Raw genomic sequence first — 11,710 nt, 5'->3', positions numbered from 1 at the left:
CTCGGGAATCTTCTCAAAAGCTAATACTCCATCTTCTAAAGTTGACCGAATGAAATAATAACAAACCTGTATATGCTTCATCCTGCCATGATAAACATATTTATTTGCCAAATGAATGGCACTCTGACTGTCGCATCGCAACACACTTCCCTCGTAGTCTTTACCCAATTCTCGTAAAAAGGATTGTAACCACATCATCTCTTTAGTAGCTTTTGTCACAGCAACATACTCTACCTCACAGCTAGAAAGAGAAACAATCTTCTGCAATTTTGAAACCCAACTGATTATAGTACCTCGCAGAGTATAAATGTACAATGTTGTGCTCTTCCTATTATCAACATCACCACCATTGTCAGCATCAACATATCCTTCCAAACCCATATTAGACTTTCGAAAACACAAAGCGAGATTCGTACTTCCTCTTAAATATCGTAGTATTCATTTTACTAATTCTCAAAGTTGTCTACCCGGGTTTCTCATTAACCTACTAATAACTCCCACTGCATGTGATATGTCTAGTCTTGTGCAAACCATCGCATACATAATACAACTAATGGCAGAGGCATACGGAACAGTGGCCATGTAATTTTTCTCCTCCTCTGTTGAAGGCGACTGATCTTTAGATAGTCTAAAGTGACTAGATAAGGGGGTAGTAACTGGTTTTGCATCATACAAGTTGAACCTGCTAAGAAATTTCTTCACGTATTCTTCTTATGAAAGTTTGAGAACTTCTTCATCCCTGAAAATTCTCATCCCAAGGATTTGTTTTGCAGCACTCAAATCTTTCATTGCAAACTTTTCAGACAACTCTTTTTGAGCTTGTTAATCTTATACAAGTTTGCTCCAGCAATCAACATGTCATCAACGTAGAGGAGCAGAATAATGTACGATTTATCAAACATCTTGATATAGCAGCAATGATCAGCTTCACACTTCAGAAAATTGTTACTTTTCATGAAGCTATCGAACTTCTTGTACTATTGCCTTGGAGCCTATTTCAAACTATACAGACTCTTCTGAAGCTTACACACAAGTTCATCTTTTCCTTTGATTTCAAATCCTTCTGGTTGTCGCATATAAATCTTTTCATCTAAATCACCATGAAGAAAAGTAGTTTTTAACATCCATTTGTTGAAGATGAAGGTCTTCTTTCACAACCAAACTCAAAATAGTTCTGATTGTCGACAATTTAACTACTAGAGAGAAAATCTCATTGTAGTCAATACATTCTTTCTGTTGAAATTCTTTCACGACCAACCTTGCCTTGTACCTCATGGTTTTATCATGTTCTTCTTTAATCCTGAAGATCCATTTGGTGTGAAGTGTTTTCTTTCCCTTTGGTAGCTCAATGAGCTCCCAAGTATGATTCAACGTCAAAGAGTTCATCTCATCTTTCATCGCAGACTTCCACTTAACCGATTCATCAGATTGTATTACTTCCTCATAGCATTCAGGTTCACTTATATCTGTCAACAAGATATAGTTCAAAGATGGAGACCACCTCTCAACTGGTTTTTGATTCCTTGACGATCTTCTCAGTTGTATAACCGGTGTTTCCTGATTTACCTCTAGGGTCACATTCTCAACGATTTCATCTTCAACAACACATTGTTCTTCTTCGACAGTCGGTATATATCAAGCTGAAAATTCTCTCAAATCGACTGTACTAGTCTTTTCCAACTTGGAATCACCATTTGATGTATTCTCAATACAATCTTTGTAGAGAACCTGTTCATTGAAGATGACATTTATGCTACGAATGATCTTCCGATTTTGATTATCCCAAAAACGATAACCAAACTCAATATCACCATAACCAATGAAAAAACATTTATTAGACTTTAGATCAAGCTTGCTCCTATTACATTCATTAATATGAACATATGATAAACAACCAAACACTTTCAAATAAGAAAGGTTTAGCTTTTTATTGCTCTAGGCTTCTTCAGGAATTCTGAATTCAAGAGGAACAAAGGGTCTCTTGTTTATCAAATAGGAAACAATATTGATAGCTTCTGCCCAGAAGGTTTTAGGTAGTCCTGCATGCAATCTCATGCTTCTAGCACGCTCGTTCAATGTTCGATTCATTCATTCAGCTACTCCATTCTCTTGAGCCGTTTAGGGAACAGTCTTCACCATACTAATCTCATTCACAACACAATACTCTTTGAAATCTGAATTGATATATTCACATCCGTTGTTGGATCTCAAGCACTTAACTATCTGATTTGTTTCATTTTCAACAAAAGCCTTTCATTTTTTGAAAATAGCAAATACTTCAAACTTGTGCTTCATAAAATATACTCATATCTTTCTTGTCGAATCATCTATAAACGTCACATAGTATTGTGATCCGCCAATAGAAGAAACATGTGCAGGTCCCCACACATCAGTGTGTACCAACTCTAGTATTTCTTTCTTGAGCCTCTTCCCAATCTTTAAGCAACTCACCCGTTTCTGTTTTCCAAGAATGCAGTTTTCACATAACTGATGTTCAATAGACTTCAGCTCTGGAATTTGTCTATTCTTCAAAAGAATTTTCATCCCTTTTTCGCTCATATGGCCCAACCTGCAATGCCACAACTCACTATTCTTCGAGTAATCAACTACAACAGCAACTATTTCTCTACAAGTTGAAGTCGTGTATAACGTTCCAGTTTTGTGACCTCGAGCAACAACAATTGCTCTCTTAGTCACCTTCCACACACCATTTCTATAACTGAAATTGTGACCTTCTTCAACAAGTTGTGTAACAGAAATCAGATTGCGCATTAAACCTAGAATGAGTCTCACCTTATTAATCTTCCAAACAAAACCATTTGTCATCTTCAATTTGATGTCACCCATGCCAACAATATTCAGTGGCTCACAATCTGCGAGATAAACTTTCCCACAGTTTTCAGCCACATAATTCTCCATTAATTCTTTGTGGGCAGTGGTGTGGAAAGACGCTCCCGAGTACAAACCCATGAATCTATCGGACTATCAACATACAGAAGTAACGCATCAGTGACAGTTTTTGTAACAACATTGACTGCATCATTTTTATCATCATTGTTTCTCTTTGTTGCTTTACAGTTTCTCTTCAAATGACCCTATTTACCACAATTCCAACACTCAAATGTCCGCCCAGACTTGGACTGACTCTTCTTACTCCTCGACATAGATCTGCTCTTACCTTGGTTGAAATTTCTATCATTACCTTTGTCCTTGTTTTCCACATTCAAAGTAGAACCTTTGAACGTTTCACTAGAATCAATTTTACGAACCTCTTCAGAAAGAATATGATCTCTAACTTCAACAAATTTCAGTTTAGCATTTCCAACTGAATTACTAATTGTTGCCCTCATAGATTCCCAAGTATTTGGTAGAGATGCTAACAAAATGAGGGCACTAACTTGATCCCTAAAATCAATTTCAACAGCTAGCAATTGATTCACAACTGTATTGAATTCATTCAAATGAGTAGTGACAGAAATATCATCTACTACTCTTAAGTAAAAGAGTCTTTTCATTAAGTGTACCTTGTTGTTAGCAGATGGTTTCTCATACATATCAGAAAAAGCTTTCATTAGACCCATGGTGGTCTTCTCCTTTGTTATATTGTGAGCAACCGTCTTGGCTAGCGTCAATCAGACAACTCCTAAAACTTGTCTATCAAGGAGTTTCCATTCAGCTTCATCCATCTTCTCTAGTTTCTCACTCAAAGGAACATGAAGCTTCTTTCCATAGAGATAATCTTCAATATGCCTTCTCCAGAAGGCATAATCTGTCCCATCGAATCTTCCAATCTCATGTCTTATATTGTTCTCACTTGCCATTGTTTCCACTGTTCAGATCTAGACTAGCTGCTCTAATACCAGTTGTTAGAATTTGTATCTCCCAAATCCGACCTGCTTGAAATAATCTGTAAAAACGCAAGAAAAAAGAACACAAGAAGACAGATTTATAGTGGTTCACTCAAATTGAGTTACGTCCACTTCAGCCGTCAACAAATTTCACTATGAAGAAGAAGGAATACAGAGTTTTTTTTTTGCCTCACACTTTATCTCTCTAGAATTCTATCTTATGTTTGTAAACCCTTAATAATCACATATTTATAGGGTAAACATTCAGGTAATAAACCTAAATAACTTTTGGTCCGGCCCAAGTCCAAAATCAAATACAAACTCAATCAACTCTAATTAATAATATAAAATTTATTATAAATGTAGGCTCCATAACTCAATACTCTCAACTCCCAACTCCGCTTATAAACTTATAATATAATAAAAATTGGAATAGAATAAGATAACAATTTTCTTTTTTTAATTAATGAGAAAAGAAATCAGATCATTCATTAGTTCAAAGTAAAGAAATATTTACATACACACAAAATGAAATTACAGAGTGTATGATATATGTGACAAAATATTTGTAATGAATCAATAATAAAATAGGTTTTTGAATAGAAAACAATAATTGTGGGAAGACTTGAGAGCTTCAGATACGCATTCATTGATGAGATGTAAACAAGTATGTTATCAAAGAATGCCAATATAAATCATTAATACAAATCATTGTTAGCTAGTTCTTCGTCATTCAAAAAAAATATTCCGTTTATCCTTATCTTTCACTTACATGTCTCTTGCTTGCTCTTGATGTCAATATATAGAATTATTAGTCAAAACAACGTATCTCACATAGTCAGATTCAATAATTATTTAGTTGTGAAAATTACTTCAAAATGGATATTTTGTAAAAAAAACATTATAAGCAATTAAGGAGAATTCATAACAAAGAGATGTTTGAAAGTGCAAATTCAATATAAGTTGTTTGTATTGGGCCATGTTTTAATTTTAAGATATTTGATAAAATAAAATAAAAAAACTTGTACCATTTTTTGAAAAAAAAAAATCTCTACTTTTAAGTAAAAATTAAATTGGTTACATATATATTTTTTTATAAAATGAGTTAATTCTTATTAATTCAAATAATGAGTTATATTGAAAATTAATTTGTAAATAATACAAAATAATATTTAAAAATTAAAAATAATTAAATGATAATCTAGTTATTAAATAATATAACAAACTTAAAAAAAAAACAATAGAGAATATTCAACCAGCTTGGAAAAAAAAATTAGAACGACTCAAAATACGAACTTGTTTGAGTTTTATAACAATGAGGTAAACCAAACAAATCAATAATGCAGTGTGGAAAAAATCAATACTAAATATTTTAAATAGCAGTCAAATTTATCCTTGTCGTGGATCGATAAATATTAACAAAAAAAAATTATGTCAAAGATAAATGAATATCTTTTATATATATGTTAAAAATAATAAAAAACCTAAATGAAAGATCCCATTAAGAGAAACAATTTTATATCTAGTAACTAAAGTCTATTTTACTATTAAAAAAAGATGTCCAAAAATATCACCAACACAATTGATAAATTTCTAAAAAAATGTTCTATTTTCTCATAGAAATAGATACGTTTAAGAATAAATTCCGAAGATATTGATTCTAAATGAATAGATTGATTACTTGGTCGGTCGAATTAAAAACCATTCGAAGAAACCCTTTCGATGGTCTTTTTCACATGCGCAAACCAATTTTGAAAAAAATGGCTTTATCAATATGCTTCTTTTAGACATCTACACTTATCATTGTTATTATCAATTCTTTCATTTTTATAGTTTCTGCAATTACATAGATTATATCTTTTTAGATTAATTCCTCAAAAATAGGATTCCCTGTAGAGTAATTCACTAATTTAGAAGATTAGAAAGGGATTAAATTTCATTACTTTCACTTTAATTCATTCAGTATTAAAAATGTAAGATAAAAAAATGGAAACTAAACAACTCAATTTTTATTGTTATCATTTTTATTTGTTTTAGACTGTTAGCAAATAATACATCAAAAATTAATAATATTATTCAAATTAAAAAACAAATGGAACAAAAAATCTTGTTCAACTAAACAAGATTTCAAATCGAACAAAATATAAAAGTAACTCAAATCTGAGTGATAAAAAAAGAGGAGTGATAGCGGGAGCGAATTTGAAATAATGAATGAAAGAGAGAATGATATGTCATTATGTCACTAGTTAAAAAAATGATAAAGAGTAAAGAGAAAGAGAAATTTTGTTATATTTTCGGTTAGATTACACCACAATATTTCCTCTCTCAATCATTTCTCAAAAAAAATAAGACACCCTCCGATACTAATTATCATACTAAATATCGAAGTATCAAAATTATCAAAAATAAAATGATTTTTCACCATCTCTTTGACAGTTTTAAAAATAAAACTTTTACTTTGTGAATTAATCTGTTACATAACAAAATGTTATCACAATTACTTCGCATACTTTTAATTTGAAATTATATTTTAAAATAAACCATCCCTCATATTTTTAGAAAAGATCACCCATTCTATTTTATCAATTTTTTCATATAACCTTAGGAACTAAATATTATATATATATATATATATATATATATATATATATATATATATTATTAAATCTCTTATATATATAATATATTATAAATTATTTTATCTTTAATTTATATATATATATATATATAATTATTAAATATATTTCATAAAATATAAATTATTTATTTTATCTATAATATCTTTAATAGTTAATTTATATATTTATTTTATTTATTTTTATCTTTAATTTATATATATATATATATTATTTATTTATTTTTATCTTTAATTTATATATATATATATAATTATTAAATATATTTCATATAATATAAATTATTTATTTTATCTATAATATCTTTAATAGTTAATTATTATATTTATATATATAATTATTAAATCTCTAATTTATATAATATATATTATATATATTATTTTTTATTATTAATTTTTATATTTATATATATAATTATTAAATATCTTTCATATATATAAAATATTTGTATAAAATATATTGTTTATTTTATCTATACAAATAATAAATATATATATATATATATATAAATAAAAAACAAATTATTTAAGTGACCTTCTAATTACTCACTCACTTCTAACTCTTCAATTAGTTTTTCAAATATATAAATTATTTTTAAACTATATATATATATTTATTTATTTATATATAAAAGAAATTTAATAGTTATATAAAAATTAATGACAAATATATATATATATATATATATATATTTAAGAGATTTAAGAGATTTAATAATTATAAATGTAACTATAAAAAATAAATTAAAAATAATATATATAAAATAATATCTTAAAAATAAACTTAAAAACAAAATATTTATTAATTCATACAAATTTACCAGAGTGACAATTTAAATTAAAGTAGTAAATAAGAGTTTAATATCTACACGCGGTCAATCAAAACAACAAACACCCAACGAATTACAAACACATGTCCGATTTACCGTTTCAATTTACCTGTTAGTCTTCTTATTCTACGGTCCAGATCTTTCGTTCGTCCTTCCTTCCTTCTCAAATTCTCTCATCTTCCTCCCTTTGACACGAACCCTCTCGTTAGGGTTCTGTCTAGGGTTTTCAATCAAAACTCTACCCATCATGTTTAGATTCACCCGATCTCCTTTATTTCATCTTCTAATTATCCTTCTATGTTTCTCTCCTTTCATCCGATCAGAAGAAGACGACGGTCGTTCCTCGATCATTCGTATGCCGGTGGATGATCACGATGATATTTGTTCAGGGACGCCTGTTCAACCCTCTTCTTGTCCGGTGAAATGTTTTAGACCGGACCCAGTTTGTGGGATCGACGGTGTGACCTATTGGTGTGGCTGTGCGGAGGCCAGGTGTGCAGGAATTCGCGTGGAAAAGACAGGATTTTGTCTTGTTGGTAATGGTGGAAGTGGTTCTTTATCTGGACAAGCATTCTTGTTGGTGCATATTGTTTGGTTAATTGTCCTTGGATTCTCTGTTCTATTTGGCCTTCTCTAATTTGGTATGTGATTTCATTCTTTTTGTATCTGTTTCCTTATATTCATTCATTGTACTTAAAAAGAAGAAGAAGAAGAAGAGTTTAGTTTCCATTCATTCATTCAATTCATACACTTCTATTTTCAAAGATATTGTTGATCCTTGAATTTTGTCATGTTTCATTGAAATTTGATGTGATGCAGAAATTTGTTTTAATCAGAATTTCTTCTCTGAAAAAGTGGTTAACTTTGAATGTCCTATAGTCTTGTTATCATAGATTCATAGCTACAGCTTCTTGGTATAAGATTATGTTAAGCTTGAAACTATAACTTAGCCTTCTGAGTTTTTTTAATTCAAGAAACGTGTTCTTGATTGATGGGACCGAGTATGGAATTCTTTAATCAAGCGCAACGGATATAATGTGAGAAGAGAATTCGAAATTAATAGAGAAGAAACCGAGGTGAGAAGAGAATACTACTAGAATACACCTAGTAGTCCAAGATAGAGGTTCAAGACCGAGAGAATAACTTAGAATAACAACTTTTACAAGTTTTCATTCATAGCCCAAAAAGTGGGGTGAACATCAACATTTATAGCGGATGAATTACCCAAGAGTATTCGGTTACAAACTTGTTACAACAACTTGTAGAAATAACAGAATTCAGTTTGAGAGAAATATAAGAAAAGGGAAAGAAAACAGAATTATTAAACAAAAAACATAAACTGGCTCATTGCACACTACGACCGAGAAAATGGTGCTGGAAATATTTTAGGACCGAGGCCTTGATGCGTAGATCTGTTATGCGTAGACCCTAACAGATTATTCAGCCGACAATTTAGTGATTATCTAGAATTGACTTTTGTTCATTTGATTAGGAACATTTTTGTTTGATTTCAATTCAATTTGGCAAACATCTTATATTTTACTCATCTGATTTAAAGAGGGTTATGAAAAGGATTGTGGGTTGTCTTGTATCGATTTTTTTCAATAAATTTACATTTCTCACAATTATATTGGTTATATTTTATCATGATTCTACATCTGAAGGATACACTTCTTTTGAATATTCCACCCTTATTTTCCACAAATTGACATTGAGCTTGTTTCTACAATTTCAAATATTTACTAACATATTAAAGTATAAACAAACTATTAAGTCTTCAGTTTTTCTTCTATAATAATAATATTGTTATGGAATGAACAAATTTGTAAAAATATTAAATATAAAAAGTTTTAAACTAAAATTTAAAGTATTTTTACAACTAGTAGCTATCAAATAAATAAAATTATAAAAGAATTTGAAATTTCATACCTACAATCAAAATTTTACAAAAGAAAATTGATATTGTCTTGTTTGTTCAATTACACACTAAGTAGTAGGTAGACATTCAAGGTTTATCATCAAAATTATGACGGTCTGATAACAGTTTGGATCAATTATTCGCGGTTAAACACAAAGTTTTAACCATTTGGATCAATTATTCGCGGTTAAACACAAAGTTTGAACTGCTTCTACTTGTTCCAATCGATTCCTAATTTATTTTAACTACAAGTTCTTCGGTTCTAACTGTTTTTTAATTTTTGGGTGTTCAACTGTTTTTTTATTTTTTGGGTTCTGGTAGGTAAAGTGGATAAACGATACCCATTCATCCCTACTTATTAATAAGATAAAGAAATGAAGTTAAAAAAAGGATGATTGTCTAGGTCAAAATAATTTGAGAGTAGTAGTCAACATAGATGGCTAGTATACTCTTAGAACATTCCACCATTAAAAACTATTAAATTGGTTTGGACAGCTCACTTTCATTCAAATGCTAGTTGTATTATTCTTTACACCACTTTTATTCCAATTCATTGAGTAGACAGAACATATGCACAGTTCCACCATTATACTTTCATTAGTTTTCTAATTGAATATGAAATTAAAAGAAATAACAATATTTTGTTTTGCAGTTTATCAAGTTTAGAATATAATTACAAGAGGGGGACTAAAGTTTAAGTTTTATGATAAATTTGCTTAAAATTTCAGAACATACATTTTTGAATTAAAGATTTGAAAATGCATACCAAATGATAAGGGATTAACAGGCCCGGACTTGCTGTGTAATAAGTGAGACAATTGTCTCAGGCCCAAATATTTTTGGGACACCAAAATCTTCAAAAAAAAATTATAATGATATGTTCATGACTTATTTTTAAAAAGCCCATAAATAATAATAGATAAACCTATCAATGATAAGCCCTAACTTAATTTGTATAAAAAAAATAAACTATCTTACTTGGAGAAAAGAATCGCACGATTCTTATTTATCAACAAAATCAAGGGAAAAAAAAAGAACAAACATTCTGGAAAAAGAAAATGAAACACTTACCCCAAACTCCAAGCCCGTCGTCGATCCTCCAGGCTGGAATCGGAGTAGAAAACTCGGTCGTCTCCTTCCCCGAGCTCTTGGGTCTTTTTCGCTCATTCCAGCCTTGTTTCTCGGCCCTGCGCCACTGCCCACTAGAGTTCTTCCTCCAATTTCGGTGAGATTTTGGTTGATTTACTTGATTAAATGGGTTAGCTATGTTATCTATCGAGAAAAAAATTATTGAGAAAGTTGATTATGCAAATTTGATCAATACTTTCGCTTCAAAAAATGCGAGACGAGTAATATTCAAGTGACTATGTACTAGTTCGGAACATGAATTTTATAGTTTGTTTGGATCTTCTTTGTTTTTTTAGTATTTACTTATGACATATTGTTTTGATGATATTTTATTTCTAGAATTCATGTTACAAATACTATTATATTTATATCGATAAAAAATATATGTATAAATATTAAACTTTGAGGGCACCAAGTTTTGTGCTCGCTTCAGGCCTCGAAATCTCAGGTCCGGCACTAGGGATTAATATACAGTTTTGATCGAGCGGACAGACACTCATTTTCTCGATCGTTGGGTAAATTCTCGGTCAAAAACTATGTCATGGCTAATTTTCTCAGTTGAAAACCTTGTCGTGACATGAAATTTATGTTACGCATGGCTAAATATATTCGGTCATTGGTTAAAAGATACGGTCGGATGTCAGGTTTGGCTAGTTTTTTCAGTCGCCTCTCAAAAAAATCGGTTAGAAAACATGTCATGGCGAGTTTTCTCAGTCGAAAACCAGGACATGGCCAAAATCCTCGGTCGATAGCTAGGCCTGACTAATTTTTCTTGGTCAAAAACTTTGTCAATGCCAAGTTCTCGGTCGTTGAATCGGTTAGCTGACCTTGGTTGATCGTCGATCGTTTCTTTGGCCAGAAACCACGCTGGAGGTTCCAACCCTCGGTTAGAAACAAAGCTAGGCTAGTTTTCTCGATCGAAAACTAGGCCATGGGTTAGAAAATCAGCCAAGATCCCTTTTCTCGGTCGGGAGACTAAGAACACCAAGTACCTAAAACTATTCTAAATCAACAAATTAATAGAACACAAATGTTATTTCATTATATAAAAACAATAATCCAACATTAAATCATCATTTATAACATCAAGCGTCAAGGAAAATCAAGAACATCTTTTTGAATAAAAATTTTAAAGTGATTTTAAATTGCTTTTTTAGGGCAGCAAACACCCTCATTTATATCATAAATTGATATACAACATACACATGTTATTGATATACAACATATACATGTTATTGAGCCATTATCTTCGAACAAGAGATAGTAACACAATTTAATTAAATAAAACTCTTTTTCAATTCTGAATTAATAAAAAAAGAAACTAGTTGAAGAGAAAGTTTTAAAGACTTTT

General features: G+C 30.5%; 1 protein-coding gene across 1 annotated transcript; it reads left to right on the top strand.

The window, feature by feature from the left end:
- Nucleotides 1–7,454: 7,454 nt before the first annotated feature.
- LOC124912483 lies at nucleotides 7,455–8,046 on the top strand. Its single transcript, XM_047453112.1, has one exon. It carries the CDS (start codon nucleotides 7,561–7,563, stop codon nucleotides 7,948–7,950), a length of 390 nt encoding a protein of 129 aa, XP_047309068.1. The 5' UTR covers nucleotides 7,455–7,560; the 3' UTR covers nucleotides 7,951–8,046.
- The last annotated feature ends 3,664 nt before the right edge of the window (nucleotides 8,047–11,710 follow it).

Source organism: Impatiens glandulifera, chromosome 8, assembly GCF_907164915.1.
Source record: "Impatiens glandulifera chromosome 8, dImpGla2.1, whole genome shotgun sequence".
In the NCBI taxonomy this organism is placed as follows: domain Eukaryota; kingdom Viridiplantae; phylum Streptophyta; class Magnoliopsida; order Ericales; family Balsaminaceae; genus Impatiens; species Impatiens glandulifera.
The sequence above is the reverse complement of the archived record's forward strand: the minus strand, read 5'-3'. Positions and strand labels throughout refer to the sequence as shown.

Coding starts and splice junctions, on each gene's coding strand:
- LOC124912483 (XM_047453112.1), top strand. CDS start 7,561: ATGTTTAGATTCACCCGATCTCCTTTATTTCATCTTCTAATTATCCTT.